General features: G+C 36.8%; 1 protein-coding gene across 12 annotated transcripts in view; it reads left to right on the top strand.

Annotated features, from left to right (window-relative positions):
• The window catches only part of MPDZ (multiple PDZ domain crumbs cell polarity complex component), a 146,547-nt gene that overhangs the window by 56,468 nt on the left and 66,946 nt on the right, over window positions 1-23,133 (top strand). For 11 of the 12 annotated variants that reach the window (XM_029920278.1, XM_029920271.1, XM_029920273.1 and 8 more), the window contains exons 14-21: window positions 5,005-5,151; window positions 6,044-6,208; window positions 7,416-7,601; window positions 8,746-8,955; window positions 10,595-10,711; window positions 13,256-13,423; window positions 20,401-20,682; window positions 20,945-21,068. In XM_029920278.1, the coding sequence (XP_029776138.1) occupies window positions 5,005-5,151; window positions 6,044-6,208; window positions 7,416-7,601; window positions 8,746-8,955; window positions 10,595-10,711; window positions 13,256-13,423; window positions 20,401-20,682; window positions 20,945-21,068 (1,399 nt within the window). The remainder of the gene's footprint in view (window positions 1-5,004; window positions 5,152-6,043; window positions 6,209-7,415; window positions 7,602-8,745; window positions 8,956-10,594; window positions 10,712-13,255; window positions 13,424-20,400; window positions 20,683-20,944; window positions 21,069-23,133) is intronic. The other variant, XM_029920276.1, reaches the window with a different exon arrangement.

The following is a 23,133-nucleotide window of genomic DNA, read 5'->3' on the forward strand; positions in this document are numbered from 1 at the left end:
TTCTTCAGTCTCTTTCATAAGTTTTCTATAGTTTTCATCATACAGGTCTTTTACATCCTCGGTTATGTTTACTTCTAGGTATTGATGGTTTTTCGTGCAGTCGTGAATGGGATCAGTTTCTTGATTTCTCTTTCCGCTGCTTCATTTTTGGTGTATAAGAATGCAACCTATTTCTGTACATTGATTTTGTACCCTGCGACTTTGTTGAATTCATTGATCAGTTCTAGAAGGCTTCTGGTGGAGTCTGCCGGGTTTTCCATGTAGAGTATCATGTCATCTGCGAAAAGTGAAAGTTTGACTTCATCTTTGCCAATTCTGATGCCTTTTACTCCCTTTAGTTGTCTGATTGCTGATGCTAGGACTTCCAGCACTATGTTAAACAGCAGTGGTGAGAGTGGACACCCCTGTCGTGTTCCTGATCTCAGGGGGAAAGCTCTCAGTTTTTCCCCATTGAGGATAGTATTGGCTGTGGGCTTTTCATAAACTGCTTTTATAATGTTTAGGTACGTTCCTTATATTTTTTGGAATAGTTTGAGAGGAATGGATTAGCTCTGCTTTAAATGTCTGGTAGAATTCCCCTGGGAATCCATCTGGCCCTGGGCTCTTATTCATTGGCAGATTCTTGATAACGGATTCGATTTCTTCACTGGTTATCAGTCTATTCATGCTTTCTATCTCTTCCTGTTTGAATTTTGGCAGTGCATGTGCATTTAGCAATTTGTCCATTTCTTCTAGGTTGTCCAGTTTATTGGCATATAATTTTTCATAGTAATCTCTAAGGTTTGCTTGTGTTTCTACGAGATTGGTGGTAATAGATCCATTTTCATTTATGATTAGTCTATCTGGGTGCTCTCTCTTTTCTTTCTAAGGAGCGTGGCTAGAGGTTTATCAATTTTGTTTATTTTTTCAATGAACCAGCTCTTGGTTTCATTGATCTCCTTGACTGTTTTTTGGATTTTATAGTGTTTATTTCTGCCCTGATCTTTATTATTTCTTTTCTTCTGCTGGGTGTGGGGTGCTATTGCTGTTCCCCTTCTAGTTCCATTAGATGCTCTATTAGATTTTGAATTTGCGCTTTTTCTAGTTTGATGAAATAGGCCTGGACTGCAATATTCCTTCCTCTTAGGATTGCCTTTGCTGCATCCCAGAGATTTTGGATTGTTGTATTTTTGTTTTCATTTGTTTCCATATATTTTTTAATTTCTTCTCTAATTGCCTGATTAGCCCAGTCATTCTTTTGTAGGGTGGTTTTTTTTTTAATTTTTTTTAATGTTTTATTTATTTTTAATACAGAGAGAGAGCATGAGAGGGGGAGGGGCAGAGAGAGAAGGAGACACAGAACTGGAAGCAGGCTCCAGGCTCTGAGCTAGCTGTTAGCCCAGAGCCTGACGTGGGGCTCGAACCCACGAACGTGAGATCTGACCTGAGCCGAAGTCGGAGGCTTAACCGACTGAGCCACCCAGGCGCCCCTGTAGGGTGGTTTTTAACCTCCACATTTTTGGAGGTTTTCCAGACTTTTTCCTGTGGTTAATTTCAAGTTTCTTAAAATTGTGATCTGAAAGTGTGCATGGTATGATCTCTATTCATTTACATTTATGGAGGGCTGTTTTATGACCCAGTATGTGGTCTATCATGGAGAATGTGCCATGTGCACTCGAGAAGAAGGTGAATTTCCTAACTTCAGGATGCAGAATTCTAAATATATCTATCAATTCCATCTGTTTTAATGTGTCATTAAGGTCCATTGTTTCTTTAGCAATTTTCTGTCTGGTTGATCTATCCATTGCTATAAGTGGAGTATTAAATTCCCCTGCAGTTAACATTCTTATCAATAAGATTGTTTCTGTCTGTGATTAATTGTTTTATGTATTTGTGCAGTCCTAAATTTGGTGCATAGATGTTTATACTTGTTAGGTCTTCTTGATGGAGAGACCCTGTAATTATTATATAATGTCCTTCTTCATCTTTTGTTACTGCCTTTACTTTAAAGTCCAGTTTGTCTGATACAAGTATGGCTACTCTGGCTTTCTTTTGGCTTCCAGTCACATGATAGAAGTAACTATCTTCAGGTCTAAAATGAGTCTCTTGTAGACAGCGAATAGATGGATTTTGTTTTTTTATCCATTCTGCTACCCTGTGTCATTCAGTGTTATTATTGAAAAATGTGGGTTTAGTTTCATTGTGTTTTCCATAGAATTCATGTTTATAGGGGTGTCTCTGGCACCTTGTATTCTTTGCAACATTTCCCTCAAAGAGTCCCTCTTAGGATTTCTTGAACGTCTGGTTTAGTGGTCATGAATTCTCTCAAGTTTTATTTGGGAACACCTTTATCTCTCCTTCTATTTTGAATGACAGGCTTGCTGGATAAAGGATTTTTGGCTGTATGTTTTTTCCTGTTCACCACATTGAAGATTTCCTGCCATTCCTTCTTGGCCTGCCTAGTTTTCATTAGATAGGTCTGTAACCACTCTGTTAGGTTTCCCTTTGTATGTTAGGGACCTTTTATCTCTAGCTGCTTTCGGAAATCTCTCTATATATTTTGCCAGTTTCACTACGATATGTTGTGCCGAAGGTTGATTCCAATTATATCTTAAGGGGGTTCGTTGTGCCACTTGTATTTGAATGTCTATTTCTTTCCCCAGATTTGGGAAATTCTCAGTTATAATTTGGTCTAGCACCCCTTCAGGACCTCTGTCGTTTGATTGTATCACTCAGGTCTCGAATTCTCCTTTCCTGCTCCTGGATCAGTTTCTCTCTTTTTTTCAGCTTCCTCTTTCGCTATAACTGTGTCTTCCAATTCACCTTTTCTTATCTCTGCCTCTTCAATCCTTGAGGTGGCCACCTCTATTTTATTATTCACCTCATTTGTAGCCTTTTTTTTTTAACTCGTCACACCTATTTCGATATTCCCTAGTCATTGTATCCGTAACTTCTCTGATGCTTTTTTTTAAGCCCAGTGATTAATTTTATGACAATTGTTTTAAATTCTTGTTCAGTTATGTTGCTTAAATCTGTTCTGAGCAGTTCTGTGACTTTGACTTCTTCCTGGAGGTTCTTCATGGGAGAGTTTTTTCATTTTGTTCTTTTGGCTAGCTTTCTGTCTCTTGTCAGTTTTAACAGCTTGTTGTGCACTGTGCACCTGTTGGTATTGCTCTGTTAAAGGAGGCTTATTGACTGTCCAGGGCCTGTCGTTTCAGGAAATGTTATTTTAATGGTGTCTCTCAGTTTCTTTTGTGTCTTTAATTATTTTATTCCCCTACTCAGCAATATTTGGGACTCTCCATCATGCTTACTTTGTCTTGTTTCTTGGGGTAGCCCTGAAGAGGAAAACAGACAGACAAACACACAGGGAACAGAAGCACGCAACCACACAGACAAATCAGACAAACAAATAAATTAAAAGGGGGAAAGGAAGAAAAGAAAAGGGAGAGGAAAGGGATGAAAAGAAGAGAAGAAAAAATAAAGGGCAGAGACAACAAAGGACAATGGCCAGTCTAAAAGTGTATAACCAGTCGAGGGGAGAGATAAGGATGAGATAAGGGAGAATATATCTAGATGGCAAGAGAAAAAAAAGAGGGAGAAAGGAAAAAAGAAAATAAAGAGTAAAATTTTAAAAAATTAAAAGAGTAAAAAAAGGTAATAATAATAAAAAATAAGTACAAAAATAGCAGCAGCTCCTCCTAGCAGATAGGCGTGGTTTGGTGTAGTAGGTTTTTGGGGCTCCTCTCAGAGGCCCTGCCTCAGTAGATGTAGAGAGGAGAATGGCGGTGCCCCCAAGCTCCACTGGAACTAAGCGCTGCAGGCCACTCTTACGAGTCCCATCTCTTCCTGCCGCAGCTGAGTCAAGCTGTATTTTCCAGGCCCACCTCTCTTCAAACTCCTAGTCCATGCACTTTTATCCTACCACAGATGAGATGTATTCACTTTGGCGGCTGGCTTCTTAGCTGGGATCTTGTAGGTGTAGGGAGAAGTTTCTCTTGGAGCCGGCAGTGATTTGTGCTGTGGCTGCCAGAGTTGAGGTATGCTGCAGGAGGCAAAGTACACACCCCTTCATCTGTGGCTCCTGCCACCAACTCCCTGCTGGGATAGTATAGGGGTGGGGGCTGTTGTTTTCCCTTGTGCCACCTGGGTTTGGGATTCGCGCTGCCCAGTGGTTACGTATGGGGTTCGAGTTTTTCTCTCCATGTGGGGTTAAACGTTCTTTAGCTCTTCTCTAGAGACTACTATCAGCATGTTCAGTTTTTCTTTATCTTTCCTTTGTCTCTCGGGGGCTCTGTGTGCTTTCCCTGTGTTGGGCTGGGGCTCCCACCTCCCCTGCCTGTCTCGGGCTGGCCCGTTTTCCAATCTCCCCAGTTTGCACTCACTTACTCAGGCATCTTTGAGGTTGTCTTCTTTCTGGAGTCTGTATTTTCTCCTTCCACTCTTGCAGATAAGAGTAATCTGTTCATTGTTGATACAGCATAAGGTCAGGTATGCGGGCTCCAGGTTCAGACAGCGTAAGAGTCAAAATTCTTTTATACCTGTGTGGCTCTGGGAAAGAGACCCCTTCTGAATCTCATTTTCCTAATTTGGGAAACATGGATAGACATTGGAATTATTTATGAGAAACATATGAGATAGTCTATGTAATGAAGTGAGCCCAGTGTCTAGGACATAATTTAAGTGCTAAGTATGTGTCTTTTCTATACTGTTGTTGGAGTTCAGGTGTTTGATTTTACCTGTGGTAGTTTAGATGACCCTCCATCTGTTACTAGCATCTTTAGGCCCTGCAGAGTGTCTTGTATGCTTCTACCTAGCTCCTCCTTCGGGGTTTGTGTTGGTTACTAAAATTGATAGATAATCAGTACTCCTTCAGAGGCAAAGCTCCAAAGCTTTGCAGATCTATAATAAGATTTTTGAAGCTTTTGTGAGAAAGTTGACTATTTTGAGGTGAACATACACTATATACATGATGAAAAAAACAAATGAAAAAATGCTAGATTCATGAAGATTTTCTCCTTTCAGGTGGCTCACGTGAGCAAGTTCAGTGAGAGCAGTGGGTTGGGAATAAGTCTGGAAGCAACAGTGGGACATCACTTTATCCGATCCGTTCTACCAGAAGGTCCTGTTGGACATAGTGGGAAGCTTTTCAGTGGAGATGAGCTACTGGAAGTAAGGAGCTATTCCATGCCTTCATCCCCTTAAGTAAAATTCTCAAAAGGCTGCAGGGGACTTACTGTGTAATAATAGCATGCATAATAAGTACGTTCTTATTTTAAATTTCTCCTCCAGAGGGTACTTGAGAAAATATGCAAGTAAAAAACCCACCAAAAGTAGAAATTTCAAATCTATATGTAGATTGATCTTCAGATGTAATTCCATGCTGGGTATTTCTTGTTTGTTTTAACTGCAGAGAACTATAAACACTTTCTTTTTAAATTTTTTAAACATTTATTCAACTTTTAGACTAGATAATACATTTCACATGTTTCAGAATCACAAAGAAAATAAAGATGGACAGTAAAGAGTCTCTTTCTGTGCCAATCCAGCCAGTTCTCATCGCCTTTCATTAAGTAACTACTGTTATATATTTGGTAATGTGCAGTCTTCCAGATATGTTTAAAGAATAACTAAAAAAGTTTGAATATATTCTTTCCCCTGACTTTTAAAAGCATACTGGCACATAGTATGTACCGTTTTCCATTTTAAGTTTTTTGCTTAATGATATAAAATGTCACTTTGTAAAATAATCTCTTCCTTTTCCCTTCATCCCTGTGTATTGTTTTTATTACCTCTCTTTTTCCCACCTACTACACTGGCACATGAATCATGAGTGGAAGATCGTGATTATTCTGTTAGGGCTTTAGAAGGCGCATTTCCAACACAACTGTAAACTTGCATGTGAGTTGTTTTAGGTCAACTATGTAAGTGACTGTAGTTCTGAGCACAGCAGAACAATGGTAATCACTGGAATAAAATTCCTATTTATTTAATAAAAGATTGATTTCAAAAGAGTATTCTTGTTATGAATCTTCTTTCTTGAGCAACTTCTCTTTTTGCGCAGGTGAATGGCATAACTTTGCTTGGGGAAAATCACCAAGATGTGGTAAATATTTTAAAAGAGCTGCCCATCGAAGTGACAATGGTGTGCTGCCGACGAACTGCACCACCCACCGCCCAGTCCGAACTGGACAGCCTGGCCTTATGTGATACTGAGCTGATGGAAAAGGTATTAGATAGGAGACTAATCAGAATAAATAATGGGGAGTCTAAATGGCATCTAAAAAACTTTTAGCCTTTTTTCTTTCATTTGATATTTGAATTTGAATTGTGCATAATCTGCAGTCTAGTTAAATCTCATTTAAGGTATAATGAGACATGATGTTAGGATTTGATTTACATTATACTGTAGGAATCAGTACAGTGGAATCATTTTGAAAACTTTGAAGAATGTAATATTCATAGGAGTGGAACAGGTAAATAAGGAACATAATTCCAAATTGTATAGAAAGCAACCTAGCACCATGCATACCCGTATACATTTTAATGTGGTATAAAGGGGATTATTACAGTAAAGCAGGTGGACAGATTTGCATCCATGTCCCTGGTGTATGCAGTAATTAACAGCAGTGGTAGTAAGTCAACTAGAATTTCATCATCAAAAGCATGCATTTCCTCAATTTGATATGTTCATACAGATAAATGAAATTGAATTAATTTAGATTCACTTTAATATATTTTTACTGAAAGAAGCTAACATTTTGTATTCCTGTTTCTGTGCCAAATGCTTTATAAATGTTACCTCCTTTAATCCTCAAAACTTCTATCAAATGGGTAACTATGAAGTCCTGGTTAAGAATATTGCTCAAGGCAGCACAGTAAGAAATCATAGACACAGTCTTTAAGCCTAGGTCAATCTGACTTTACATCTTGTGTTACTGTGCCTGGTCCTTTATTGATGAAATAATCACGTGCACAAGTCACAACATTTTAGAGCCTTTGTTTGCAGAGATTACAAAACCTTTACATATAGCCATTTCCTCTTGAATTGTTATTTATCGTAAGAATACTTTTTCTTTAATATCAAAATAGATTGACATTTTGTTTTTGACTGTAGAGGTGATTCAGACTCTTGATGTAAAAAGTGAAAACCACCCACAGTCCTGCTGCTGAGATGTAACCATTGTGTATTTTTATAGGTGATCTTTGAACCATACATTTTTAATGCCTGTTCCAAGTTAGGGATTTCTTCCTCTTTACCAGCTTTAATAATGCCTACCTGAATTTGTAAAGGTTTCATGGTATGCTGTTGCTACCCTTATTTGTGGGTGTCTTATTCTGGACAGATGCGGGGCCTCTCCCTTTCCCTTGTGGTGTTGGTATGTGTCTGCTGCTCTAGTGCCTCTGAAATAAGAGCTACCTGGTCTGTTATGCAGCCTCACGTAGATCTAGGCGAGTTCACCGGGTCCTCGGAGACAGAGGATCCTGCACTGCTGATGACTGATGTGGGTCAGAATGCGGAGGAGGTTCAAGGACCTTTGGCCATGTGGGAGGCTGATGTTCAACATATCGAGCTGGTGAAAGGAAACAAAGGACTTGGTTTTAGCATCTTAGATTATCAGGTAAATTATCCTTTTTTAAACAATTTTTAAAAAAGTGATATAATACTAAAGGTATATTGTGGATAATAAAAAGCAGTTAATATTTTAGTTGTCAAAGACATTTCCTTGTTTGTAGCAAATCATCATGATATATATGATTCATTTATCATGAAGGGTTCTTTTAACATTGAATTCATTGAGTTCTTCTAGATCTCAGCTCTTGAGAATTTGAAGAAAATACAAAATATAGTTTATGAACATCCTAGAAATAAATTTTTTTTGTTCTTTGGGGGAGTATGTCTAATTTATTCTTATTTCTATGTTCATATTTGATAGTTCCTATTTTAGTGGTAAGACTAGAAGTGTTAAATACTTATTTCTTTTGTCTGTAGTGAGTGACAGAATTCTAACTGGATATGGATTCCTGTCATTTGACTAAATGACTAAATTTATGAATAAACTTACATTGGTCAAGTGTGGCCTGCACCCTTACCCTGCTTTGTGTTCTGTGCCGAGTAACTGAGGAAATGCTTATGCCCGTGTTCTCGAGAGAGCACAGCTATTGCTTCTCATTAATTAGTACTGAACCAGAGAGCCATCTCTGATGACTCGTGGGAGTTGTGATCTTCATCGGACTTGAATGCAGAGCCTTGTTCTAAACATGAGGGTTGCCGTGTATCTGAAAACACTGCATCATCACATGCTGCATGGACTCTTTCTACATTTCATTTCAGAAAGGCAGGCCTGACCGTCATTCAGTACACTCCACAGCAGTAGCATCCTGTTTAACAAACACTGTTGTTAATAATCCTGTATCTGACATCCAGCCTCAAAAGACAGTTATAAAATTGGATAGTTTTTCAAAAAGTCAAATTATAATTTCAAAGAGATGTGTACAGTGATAATGTCTCCTCAGGAACAGTTTGATACTTGAGGATGCTGTCCTTCAGGGGGAACTCCTCCTCTGCAAAATGGAGATAGCCTTTACCCCATCATTTCTTACCGGTGTTGCTTGAAAATTCTTTCTTGAGATGTTTGAAGCCAGTTGACATCCATTATAATTCAGAGTGACCAATCTATAAAAGCATTCCCTCCCTACACCCCTGCCTTGTAGCCTTGTAAAATAAGGCTACCTCCTTCTTTTTTTTCCCTCCCATTCTGTCAGGATCCCATTGATCCAGCAAGCACTGTGATTGTAATTCGTTCTTTGGTGCCTGGCGGCATTGCCGAAAAGGACGGTCGACTTCTTCCTGGAGATCGACTCATGTTTGTCAATGATGTTAACCTGGAAAACAGCAGTCTTGAAGAAGCGGTACAGGCACTGAAGGGTGCGCCATCAGGAACTGTCAGAATCGGAGTAGCCAAGCCTTTACCTGTAAGAATTCAGACTTTATTGATTTTTTTTTTAAATTTGTAAACAAAATGGCTTTTAGGCTTACTTTTAGCTTCAGAAGGTGTTGTTATAAATGAATCATGACATTTGGTACTTTTCACCAATATGGTTACTGGCTCTGTGAGCATAAAGATTTAATTTTGAGTAATATTTTTTAAGAAGTGATGAAAACCGACATATCAGAAATAAATTTGTAACTTTAAATTATTTTCTAGTTCACCTTTGATGTTTTTTTAATTGGATCATAAGGTCATGGTGAATATAGAATCGAGTATTTTCAAAGAAATACGCCTTAAAACATCTATACCAATGTAATGGAGTATTAGAGAAGTTAATAGCATTAACAACTGACAGTGGAACCTTTAACTATAGTGGAATAAAGTAGAATCTCGGTCAGTGTGGCTTTAGGTCCTGCATTCTGTTGATTTCAACACGTTTCTTGTCTAATTACTGCAGAGCAAGAAATTGAACTTTTCACAGTGGGTTTATCAGCTTGTGGCTCTCCTCCTGGGAGGGAATAGCCCTCCTGTCATTAATTAGTACAGTATTAAAAACAACTAATCAGTTCATGCTACATAACATCAGTGTGTTTATTAAGTATAATGATTACAACATAGCACTTATCACTGAATTGCAAATAAATATTAGAGACATTCTTAATATTTGTGGGGCTTTTTCAATTTATAAATATATTTTAAGTGAAAGGGCAAATAACACCTTTCTTAAAGCAAACACAGGTATATTTGCATAAACATCAAATAGCAGGTGGTTGACTTTATGAAAGCATTTGTTCAAATAGTAAGTTTTATTAATATATTTGCAATACTGATTAAAATTTTTATGCCTCACTTTGTATTACAAAGAGAACTTTGGTAACCTATGAAATCTATTTACGAAAACAGAAAAGGAGGAACATTCTGCATGTGTTATTAATACAGAGTGATGTAGACAAGACAGTCTGAAGATTTTAGCCTATTTTATTTGAGATTAGAATACAAATGTTAGGTTTTCTGTCTATTTGGTCAAGGTTATAATATCCTATATTAGGACTATAATAAAAGCAGATTGTGTACGTAGAGAATTTTTATGTTTTTTTTAAACCATGCTCAATTGAAAGGCTTCACTGTAGAGTTCGCTCATATTCCTTGTCAGGTAAATCATAGGCCTTATAATCATGTTCTAGTGAAGGATGGCACAGAGAAGTTGATCCTTCTTTTCGATGTTTTTTTTTTCCCTTCAACTTCCTTTATATCTTAACACGTAAAAAGTACCTTAGTAATTTTTATATTAAGAAGTCATGGATTAGCCAGAATATTTGTCAGATAAAAATGATCAAAAGATTACTATAATATGAAAAATTGATTTTGATGATCTTTTATAAGAAGAATGAAAACAGATTTTCATTTAGCAGCTGATGTGTTGGTGTTAGAAGAAATATCCTTGTTGTCTTTAACAAATAAAAACATTAAATATGAATATTTATCATTTGAAAACTTTCCCATTTTTTTTCCCTTTTCTCTTCTATCCTTCTCCTGTCCCTCTCCTTCCCCCTTTCCTTCCTTCCTCTTTCCCATTCTCTCTCACACGCATCCTCAAACACTGAGCCTCATTCTCCCTGCAGCTTTCACCAGAAGAAGGTTATGTCTCTGCTAAGGAAGACTCCTTTCTCTACCGGTCACACTCCCGCGAGGAGGAAGGGCTGACTGACAGAGCCGTCTTCAGGGCTGACTTGGCTCTGGTTAGTGGCCACAACTTATCGAGCTTTCTTTCAGAAATCTTACATGTCTTATATTTTGCCTTTCAAAATATTCTGAAATCTGAAATCTCTACTCATTATTCATTATATTTTGGAAAGCAACATTTTCATTTCAACTGCAGTGGTTCTCAATAGTTCAAAATAGGTAGAAAAATCATAATATGTGTGAAAACTATTTGTTGGATTTGGGGAGGAAATTCAGTTACCAATGCATTCTGACAACTAGTAGAATTAATCTTTAAGTCATACCAAAAGTTGTTGAAACACTTGATTGTTCTAATTTCATACTTGGGCCATTTCTAGGCATTTGTATTACTGTTTTTAGTATTCAGTCGTTAATCAGTTATTTTGGCTACCTTTTAATGAGGTTATTAACAAGTATATTTTTTCCATTTGATACAAATAATGTGAAAATATATAAATTGAGTTAATCAGAACACAAAAATTTCCAAGATAGTCAAAACCCATGTTTTCTCAAATTACAGAATATAAACATCACTGATTTGCCAGAAACTTTTTAATTAAAATTTTATTTTTACTTGATGTATATATAAAATCATTTTTTGGAACAAATGTGTTTGTGGACCAGTGGAGGTCACTTTGATGAATAACACATGAATCTTGCTCCTAGAACCTTACAGTCTGGTAGAGGATACAATACTATAGCAATAATTAAAATATAAAGCTGAATACCAGATATAAATAAATATGTGGCATTTATACAACATAAATATAACAAATTGTACATCTTATTCCATTACTCCTATTAAAGCCAGGTTCCTGACCTAACTTTTCTTTTGGGCAGACATTGCCCTGTATGACTAGAAAGGAATATGCCTAACTTATTCTTGTTTCAGTGTATCAGACTAAAGCAAGGTTTAAAACCTGTGACATTCTCCATTATGTATTTATAAGCAATTGTGCATGTATTGCTTTAAAACAAAGTATGAATTATTTCCTTGATTTTGATAATCCTAATTTTTGGGAGATAGTTTTCCTTATTAGTATTTATATTAACCAGCTCCTAAAATTGCCTTTTGGAGAGTTTTGGTGTATATTATTATATTAAATGCAACAATAATCACATTATAATACTAATAATCCATTGCACACAGCTTAGTTAATACCATCTATCTGGATAGCAGTGTTAAGTATTTACTGTCTAGATTGTTCTACATGATACATACTTGTGAGGGGTAAATCTCCACAAAGTAGTACACTAATGAATTTGAACATATATTTAAAATATATTATTAGAAAGAGAGTCACATGTAAACAACCTATCTGATTTCTTACCATGTTTTTATAAGAATGTGACCCGGTAGTAATGTTAGAATTCTTCTACTGGCAAAACACGTAAGTTGAAATCACAGAGAAGTAGAACACTGGGGATTTTGCCACCAAGACAGAAAGCACTGATAGTTTTGGAGAAGGTAGTATTTATGTCAGTTCTATGTATTCTGAGGTGTAACTCTAAGTGAACTGTAAAGGAGCTTCAAGCTCATCATGAGTTGATTGTTTCCCTTGGTTCTGCCACAGAAGATAGTAATAGGAGTTTTATTTATTTATTTTTTTAAAGTTTATTTTGAGAGAGAGAGAGAGCATGAGGAGGAAGGGACAGAGAGACAGAGAGAGAGAGAATCCCAAGCAGGCTCTGTGCTGTCAGCACAGAGTCCTTTGCGGGGCTCAGTGCCATGAACCATGAAATCATGACCGGAGTCGAAATTCAAGAGTTGGTTGCTTAAACAACTGAACCACCCAGGTGCCCCAATAGTAATAGGAGTTTTAGATAATATACAGTGAAATTCTCTACTTTGTATGAGTTTTCCAACAATAGGAGTTTATAGTGTTGTAGCTTCCCCATAACCATAATTAGGTTCCTTGTTTGTTAGTATAATTTCAGCATGGAATCACAGATATTCTTTCTGGTTTCTGATGATCACCACAAGGTTCCGAGTTTGCAACTTGAATGGTTTTAAAATCTAGTTAAAAGTAATTTTAAATATATTGTTTTAGTGGACTCTATACATAGATAATTCCCTGGCTGCCTTGCTGAATTTTAATTCAACTTAATAAATAAAATTTAATAAAATTTAGTACATTTAATAAATTTAATAAATAAAATTTAATAAACTTGTTGAGTGTATTTTAGTTGAATAGGGAAGGTGTTGACCTTGTTCATTTTATTAGACATTTCTAGGAATTGGGTACTTATTTTTTAAAAATAATGGGAACTGGAAAAAGTAAATATTTTCCTTAATTTATGGAACTTTTTAAACTTAGAATTGCTTCAAGCTGTTTTTTAATTTTTACCTTTGCCCTTTTATTGTTGGAATAAATAACTGATACCAGCCCTGGTTTGTCCTTGCTGTCTTGCATTAGTCTGTCTGTGATGTGTTGGAGAGTAAGAAGGGGGTCATGTAGGAAATAGAATGAATACTGCCAGTATGCTTTTTAGTCTCAAGTGGAGACTTGTCATATATGTAACAAAGAATTTCCAACTGGTATTATTATTTTTGTGCCTAGGTGGACACAAATGAGCCTGACTTAGCAGATGAATCTACATTTGAGTCTCAGTACTCTCCTGATAACGACAGTATCTACTCTACTCAAGCCTCTATTTTATCTCTTCATGGCAGTGCTTGTAGCGATGGCCTGAACTACGGTCCCTCCCTTCCATCTTCTTCTCCCAAGGTACAAAGGAATTGTCATTTTACTTGTGGGAGAGCCTTCTGTGTGGTTTTCCAGAGGTCAGTGTTTACGGGAGACTGTGGCAGTACCATGTTAGAGGCATTGTGTTTCTCCAGCCATTGATTCATTCAGACTAAAGTGCAGTTTCCTTCAGGTAGTGCTGACTGAGCATCTTTTAGGAGACTACTAAGTACTAGTTAAATTGTTCTGTTGTCGAGGATGATAGATGCAAGGGTTCAAAGCTTTGATTAGGATTTGCATATTAGAAAGGAAAACTTTAGTGAAATGTATTTCTCAAATTGTGTTTTTAGCTATCTGTGTCTATTAGAAAAATCACAAGTATAACTTTATTTTCTTAATGATTTTAAAATTGATTTTCATGCAGAGCTGGATGGTAAAATGTTTCTTAATATTTACCAGCAAGTTAAATTTAATGCTGTTATATGTTTTTATATAAAAGGATGCCGAAAAATACTTTACATAGAAGTCACAGTGAACGGCAAACTATGCTTAAACATCACTGGATGAAGAATCTAGTTACTATTTGACATATCTGTGCCAAGTATATTTTAGAAATACATTATTGGCATAAGTGCCCTGACTCCATTCATCTTCTTGGTGATATACTTTTCTGATGTTTAATAAGTAATATTTTAAAACATATCCAATTGTCTGAGTGTGAAATGGTATCTTACTATTTGGATTTGGCATTCTGATTTCTAGTGGGGCTGAACACTGTTTCATGTATTGCTCATTTGGTTTTAACTTCTATCAGTGGCCTCTTCATATCTTTTGACAATTTTTGTATTGTGTTGCCTATGTTTCAGTTGATTTGTTGGATTTTTAAAAATATTTTCTTGAAACTGATAGACAAAATATTTCACTGTATTTTATGAGTATGTGTGGGAACAATATTTAAAAAATGTTTTTTTACATTTATTTATTTTTGAGACACAGAGAGAGACAGTGTCTATAGGGGAAGGGCAGAGAGAGAGGAACACACAGAATGTGTCAGGCTCTAGGCTCTGAACTGTCAGCACAGAGCCTGATGCGGGGCTCAAACCCACGAACCATGAGATCATGACCTGAGCCGAAGTCAGATGCTCAGCCGACTGAGCCACTCAGGTGCCTGGAAACAACATTTTTAACTTCAGGAAAGAAATTATTCTTTGCAAAAGAAGGAAGCATAGGAATTCAGCTATATCTGTAATGAGCTATATCCTTTTAAGAAGAAAGAGAGATTGAAGAAAATATGGCAAAATGTTAGCATCTGTTAAATCTGAGCCAAGAGTTCATATATGGATATGTTTTCTTTATTCTTGTGTGTTGGAAATGTATGTAAATAAACATTAAAAATGAAGAAAGAAAGCTGGACAATAACTTACTTTAACTTTCTTAAACATATTTCCACATAAAGTAAATTCAGTGGGAAGGAGATCTGTGTGTTTGAACAAGATGGAGAGCAGAATTTCCACAAGTCAAGCACACTTTTCCTCCTTTCCTGATTAACAAGGAATTTTTTGGCCAGAACATTTTCAAAGCCTTTTCTTTCATGTTCAAGGTGCACCTGTTATCCTTGCAAATGATGCCGGGAAATCTCCTGGAATTGGTTTGCAAGGTATAATCTTGAATGGAGCAGCTGCTCCTCTCTCACCACACCTGAGCTGGTCTGTGTGACTGTGTCCTATCTGGAATGTGTTCAGTCTTTACTGGCCTCAGGGCTGGAAGCTGAGTTCATCTCCTAATGGACTTTCCTAATCCACAGCATAGCACACTTCTTGCCAGTGGGACAGATTGCATTGTTTAATTTAGTAATTGTTACTTAAAGGGATTACACAATCTGCATACTGAGAGGCATATATTTTACAGGGCCAATGCTGGCTGTATGCAGCACAACATATTGGCTTACTGAAGTCTATTTGCCTCCTCTTTTTTTTTTTGTCCCTAAGCAGTTTACTCTTTTGTTGAAGCAAATTTTGGCAAGCTTGCCTATCAACTGAAATATTTAAACTACAAACAACAAAGAAGACATTAATGAGGGTGTTTTAAAACACATTGTGAAACTCCTGTATGCTTTCAGTTTTTCTTAGCAAGTAGGATTGTTTCTGCATCATGGTAAATCGCTGCAGCATTGTTTTTTATTTTTGTTTTTGTTGTGTGGTATCTTCATAGCACCAAGATATTTACTAGAAAATTGTACATAAATAAAAGACTCGATGATGCATCCATCTTCCTGGTTTTGGCACTAAGTTTATTTTAAAAAGGCAGAATGACAATTTGAAATGGAATTTAGAGCTGGGCATTTTTCTTAAAAGCTAGTTCATGTTGGAATGCTTTAATTGATAAAATAAAATCATATTGTATATGATAGTTAAGACAGAGAAGACTCAATACTGATCTGGAAGAAGTATAAAAGAGAATGTGAGGATCTCAGTGATTCCTCGCGGTTTTGACTTTACATTGCTAGATACGTAATAGTCTTGGTGGTTGGAAATGCACAAGTAATTTCACCTTTTCCTTACCTCGATGAGAAGTTGCTGACCTTGGTCACGTATTCTACCAGAAGTTGTGAGAACTAATCACTCAGAGCAGGCCAGACTACTAGCTTGGATACCAAGGGCCTGTAGACATACGTTGGAGCTTTTTTGCCCCAAATTCTCCCATCCGGGAGCCTGTTTTGATTTTGATTTTTTAAAGAGTAGTGTTTGCTTAGTTTGAGTATCACTTAGCAGTTTAAGGAAAATAACCATTACTCAGGAATCGGAAAAATACTTATGACTTTTGGACTAATAGAGGCAAGTCATTGAAATGTGAATTTTAAAGGCAAAAACCCAGTGGATTTTCTTATTCTTACAGGTTTTAATTGTTTTTTTTCTTTTTATTCCTTTTTCCTTGTCACCTTCACAGACATAACAAAATGCAGAAATCATTGTTTTCCAAACTTAAGTGCTTGTAGACTTTTGTTTAAAAGCTCAACATGGTGTTGGAAGAGGACGCTTTCATTTATTTTTTCCTGTTTTAGACTTTTAAATATTAAAAAGACTAAATACTTATATAGTGAATCTTCCTTTCCACTCCTTATCCACACTCCCACACCTCACCCTTGTTTTACATCCACACGGGCTCTCACCCCAGGGATGAAATGGTTACCAGTTTGGCACATGTCCCTCGTTCATTATATTGGTCCCACTAGGAAATGCTGTTGATTCTAGTGCAAGGGGAACTCAGCATTTGTCAAGATAGAAGCCCCTTCTTGCACCTTGCATACAAAATACAGCTAATGGATTCCATGATTTAAAAAAAAAACAAAAAAATCTGAGGCAACTGGGTGGCTCAGTCTTGATTTTTGTCCTGAGATCAAACTCATGTTGGGCTCCATGCTGAGTGTGGAGCCTGCTTGGGATTCTCTCTCTCTCTCTCTCTCTCTCTCTCTCTCTCTCTCTCTCTCTCTCTCTCTCGTTGCCCCCATCCTGCTTGTACTCTCTCTCTAAAATAAATAAATTTTTAAAAATCTACCTATTCCTATAGATTTTCACTTAGAGTCATTCTGTAGTATCAAATATTGCTGCCTTCACACCCATGTTTAAAATGTGTGTTTCTTTCTGAAACAAAGAGAGAGGGGTTAGTATCAAAAACTAACTAAGGCCCTCTGGTCAGAATGATGAGAATGATGCGGAAGCCTAATGACAAACCTACAGGCTCTCAAGGCATAAAAACAGTCACTTCTTTCGCTCAGGAGGTCAGTGTACAAACAGTAGAGGAAGTACCATATCTTCTCTCAGAAAGAGTGAGAGAATGATGGTAAGTTGGGGCAGCTGTACTTAAGTGCACTTCCCCCAGTATGAAGAGACTTTGTGGTGGACTGCTCATTGAGAAAAGCAGGTTGTGTCCTGTAACTGTTTCAGTATTTACCTGGTCTATGTAAATAAATCATCTGAGTAAATAGCATGCCCAGTTGTCACCTCACTGATTAATTCCCTTTAAAAAATCTGTTTATAAGTGTATTTGACATTTTTATTTAACCTGTCTCTCATTTTGTTTCCCTGAGAACAAGACTGTATCAAGTAGAGGCATATATTAATGTGGATTTTTTGTGAGACTTCAGTTTAGGTACCAAGTTGCACTGGGAAATTATAGAATTATTTTTGAACATCTTACAGGGGAAGAGCTGCTTTTTCTTTTAGATCCATAAGACTTTTAAAAATAAAACTCGGTTGGTTGTTCAGCACCCAGAAACGTTTCTGAAGTAGGCGTATGTTGTCTGCTGTGTTGATTAGCTCTTTCTTTTCTGTGTGTCGGTGTTAACTCCTTTATGAATAATGCATGGAAATTTCTGTTACATGATTTATAGTAAACCTTAGCTTACTTAGAGGGCGGCTTGACCTCTGTTTGTGATGAAAAGCAGTTTTTAATTGTTACCTCTATTTGAGGTCTGAGGAAGATGATTTACTGCTAAATATTATAATTAATATAGTCATACAGAAGATAATTCTGTAGTAAGTGCATTGTTATTTTTCATTAGAATGAAATCAGTAAAGTTGGGTGAATGGGCCATCAGGTTCAAGGACAGCTGTGGAGGACGATGGTTTCCTGTCACTGTTCCCCAAGAGTCTGAAGATGCTCCTTGCTCGTGTGATACCCCACTTGGCTCAGTTCCTTGTACCAGGGATATTTGATAATTCCAGAGAGATGAGAACTTACACAGAAGAAGAAGAATGTAACAGGCTGTATTGGAAAATTGGATTGACCTTTTATGAAAAACAGAGACCGTATCTCTTGCCACACCCTGAAATTAATTGCAGAAGGATTAAAACTTAATCTGAAAAGAAAGCATTTATAAAACAAAAATACTCATTTACTTTGTGAAAGGATTTATTAAGCAACTTATGAAACCCAGAAGCCCAAAAATAATTTGACAGTTTGATTACATAAAGAATTTCATTCCATAAATTATCCTTGATTACATAAAGAATTTAATCTTTGCATATACATCTACATAGTATAACATGTACAATCTTAAAAGACAAGTAAAGGCTGGGGAAATATTTGTGGCATATATCACAGACTTCCATACACAATGTGTTAATGACAGGAACAAGTGGAAATCCCCTGATGAAAAGTTGGAGAAAATATACGAAGAGAGTGTTGACAGAAGATATACAGTTTTTGTGTCCTCACTAATTGTCAGGGGCATGCATAGTAGACTCTAAATTTGATATTTATTTAGAATATGTTTCTTTCAGATCAAATTAGCAAACTAATTTAGGGTTGGCAAGATCAGTTAATAGGTATTCCCATATTTTTGTGAGAGAAAATTAGAAGACTCTTTGGCAATATATACCAACATCTAAGTGTGCATATCATTTGACCCATAATTCTAGTTTATACTAAATAAATTTTCTCATATGCACAGATATGTAATAAAAATAACAGCAATGGCTAATAATTAGTGGGCCATTTCTCTAAAATCAGATATGTTATTAGTACATTGTGGTCTTATTTTTAATTTTTTTAATGTTTATTTTTGAGAGAGAGAAAGATAGCACAAGTTGGGAAGGAGCAGAGAGAGAAATGGAGACATAGAATCCGAAGCTGGCTCCAGGCTCCAAGCTGTCAGCACAGAGCCCAATGTGGGGCTCAAACTCAGAAACCCTGAGATTATGACCTGAGCAGGAGACAGATGCTTAACCACCCAGACATCCCAGTACTTAGTGGTATTAATTCTCTCTGTCCTCCCAAGAGTCCTGAACTAGGTCCTTTAATTTTCCCCAATTAATAGATGAGGGGACCATGACACAGAGTATAACTAGTGATGCCATGAGCCTGTACGTCAGAGTCTGCGCTCCAGGGCCTTTCAAGATACAAAGATACTTCAATAAACAAAGTGAAAACGTTCTACTTAATGGTTTTGGTTAGGTTTTAAAAATGTACAAGTGCATGTAGTATGTGTGAGTAGGCACATGTACTTATGCATATTTATTATGCAAATAAATAAAAACTTCAGACAGACATCCAACTGATTTAGCCATTTCTACCAGGGAAGATAATGGGAGTGGGAGCCATAAGGGAAGGCTTTCATATTGTACCCCATAAGCACACACACATATATATCTGCATGGCTTGAATCTTTGCTGATGATAATGTATTCATATGCTACTTTTATACTTTGAAAATATTAATATCAGAATGTAGGGAAAATTGATATGTTTATTCAATAGCAGTTCATGTAGCAACTGCTTGCTCAAAGCACACAAGTGATAGAATGTGTCTGTTTTAAGTCCATGCCTGTATTTATGTCAAACTATAGAATTTTAGAGTTTCAGGGAATTTTAGAAATTAAGTAAAGTATAATACCAGGAGAAGTTCTGTAGTGATGCCTATAGATTGTTAATAAGAGAGCCTACTTTGGAACCTGCACTTTATTATATACCTTCTTAATATTCCCTTTGTATATCTTGCAGAATATTTATGAAAAATTTCCATATAATAGTTTGAATAACATAGCTTTCTGTTCTCCATAAATACCTACAAGTGCCTATCAAAATAATTTTTTCATGGAAATTCTTGTAAATCAGAATCAATATTCTCTTGATCTTAAACAGGAACTTCATACTAATTGAAACTGAACTACTATTTACATAAGATTTGAAAGCACAAGTTACTAGGTTTCCTATGTGGATTGAACTACAAATAATTTTATTTGTGAATATAATATTGTATGTAAATGTTCTCATATACATTATATAGTACAAGAATAACACAGTTGAACATGACATCTATGATTTGCATTTATGTATAAAAATAAAGCCCTACAGAATGTTAGCTAAGTGAAGAATTTGTATGTTAGCTAATGCTTTTTGAGTAATGAATAATTGTGTTTTGATTTCTACTAAATAGTTATTCATTAAGAAATGGTCTTACAAAAATACATTGATGTAACTCTGGCCATGATTTTTGTTTGTTTGTTTGTTCATCGTCAGGATGTTACTGAAAGTTCTTCAGATCCAGTCCTCGATCTACACATGTCCTTGGAGGAAATGTACACCCAGAATATCCTGCAAAGACAGGACGAGAGTCCCCCTTCAGTGGACTTGACTATGGGACCTGCCTCTGGCTTTACCATAAATGATTACACAACTGCAAATGCTACTGAACAGCAATACGAATGTGAGAACTCAGGAGCATGGACTGAATCTCACCTGCCAACTGAAATTACATCAAGTGCAGAACTTCCTTCTGTGCTTTCTGATGTGGCTGGAAAGGTAACATTTAAAAGACATGTATTGTATATTATGACAAGGTTGGAAGATGTAATATGTTCGAGGATCCCGGCTCGTCTCTTTTGGGAGCAAGTGCTCTCAGCAAGGGCTGAGATTTTCAGAATTCAACCTATGAACTTGTTTTGGTTCTAGCTTCCTGCTGAAGAAGGCACAACCAGTTAGAGAATATGGGTGATGTTGAAATCATACTCCAAAGTCTTGTTTTCCTTCCAATGTGACTTATTTATTTATTCTTTTCTGTCAGGCCTCTGAGTTCTTAATTCAGCAGAGCTCCCTGACATCAACTGCCGAGTGTGTCATGCTCCAAAATATAACCAAAGAATCTCTTGAGAAGACCATTACTGTAGCAAAAGGCAATTCTAGCCTAGGTAAGTACCTTCCTTTCCACGTTTGTACTGCCTCCTTAACCCTCTTGCCAAAGATGAAATATTAAACATGGTTTAGGCATTGTTGGCTGTAGGTGATGAAAAAGGTGTTATATATTTTCCTATAGTTTTAATCATTTCTCTTTTTCTGTACTCTCTTTTTCCTGAAATGGTTAACAAGTTTGTTTACTTCAGACTAGCTTAAATCCCCCACTCTCTTAATTATTTTAAAGTATTCAAGAGCATCATTTACATTCAAGAACAGATATATGAATTGTTTGTGTATGAAACAGCAAATCAGAAAAGGATTTCTTAGAAAATGAAAAGTCAGCAATTTAGAATTTCAAATTCTTTGAAAAAGTAAATTATTAGTTTCTTTGAATGTTACCAGTTATGCATAAGTCAGTTTGTATTTAATTTCTCTCATTCACTGAAAGAAAGACTAAAAAGACAGCCAGGTGTGCCACCACCAAACTATAAATGCAAGTTATTCAGTATTTCTTCCCAGGTGGCAGGATTTTTCACATGCTTTTTCCCATAAAGGGTTGTGTTGGTTAATAATCATAAAATTTTCTGAACTCGACAGAGAAGATTTCCTATAGACATGAACTCCCAATTACAATAGCTAAAACTACATGCAGACCGAGCACATTCTGTGGGGTTGATGACTCAGCTCTGTTCCTAGTGCTTGGTGCTGAAGAATAGGATCATAAATTAGTTGCTCTGGATACCCAGTCATGGCCCGAGACACTCTGTTTAGCTCCACATCAGAGACGTTGTTCTTCTGTCATGAAACCAAGCAATCTCCTTTGCACTGGTGTCTCATGGCAGAGTACTGTTTCCTTGATAAATTTGAGGCTTGGCAGGGAAGCCTAACAGTGCTTACTTGGTGAGTGGGATGCCAGCCTCTGTCTCTAGGATTCTGTTCCATTCGGTGGCAGCCGGGTCCTACTAACAGCGGATCAAGGGAGAATTATAGCAGAGAATTTCTCCTATTTCTTATATACTCTATGGGATAGAGGAACATAAAACTTAAGCTGCAGAGCTTTCTATAACATGTTAATTATGAGACAGTATTATAGACATCTAAACATGTCAGAAATATTTCACCTGGTAATGGCAGTGTTTCTGAAAGCATGTTACTTCATTTTTTTATGTTCTATTTTAACTGTAGTTGAGAGAGACAGAGAGAGAGGAAGAGGGAAATAGTCCCAAGAAGGCTCTGAACTATCAGCATGGAGCCCCATGTGGATCTCAAACTTAATGAACTGTGAGATCACGACCTGCGCTGAAATCAAGAGTTGGACACTTAATTGACTGAGCCACTCAGGCTCACTGACCTCCATTTTTTTTTTACATTTTTTTATTTTTAAGAGAGAGAGCAGGGAAGGGCAGAGAGGGAGGGAGACAGAGGATCTGAAGCAGGCTCCACACTGACAGCAGAGACCCTGCAATGTGGGGCTTAAACACATGAACCCTGAGATCATGACCTGAGCCAAAGTTCAATGCTTAAATGACTGAGCCATGCAGACACTTCTGGAAGGAAAGCACATTACTTTGAATACTAGTTCTACAGGATGTTAATAGGAGTATAAATGGGCTACAGGTTTAGAGGTTTGCACTTCTCAGAATCTTCGGTACTCAGATGTGTGTTGCGGATCTCTAAGAAGAGGTTATAGAATGCAGCACTTCTTACATTTCATTGGCCATGGAACCCATTTTTTTCACCAGCTCGTAAGGCAGAAGTTTTACAAAGCCCTTATGAAGCCCCCTGTTCTAGTGTACTTATTGATTGAGCTACCAAACATTTATTGTCTTCCATATTCTCGCCCCAGGCATAGAGAGCACAATTTAATCACTTTCCTCAAGGAACATGAGTTTAAGAGAGTAAGCAAATCAACATATAGAATCCTAAATGCGTCAAAATATTCTACATGCTATCATAGACATATATAAAAACATTTGAAGTCTTAACAGAGAGAATAGCTGATGCCTTCTCTCTGATTGCAGAAGAATTCAGAAAGGTTTCGAAGGGGAGGTTTTTATCCCATAATTGAGGGATGGGGGA

The sequence above is a fragment of the Suricata suricatta genome, chromosome 13 (genome assembly GCF_006229205.1).
Source record: "Suricata suricatta isolate VVHF042 chromosome 13, meerkat_22Aug2017_6uvM2_HiC, whole genome shotgun sequence".
NCBI lineage: Eukaryota > Metazoa > Chordata > Mammalia > Carnivora > Herpestidae > Suricata > Suricata suricatta.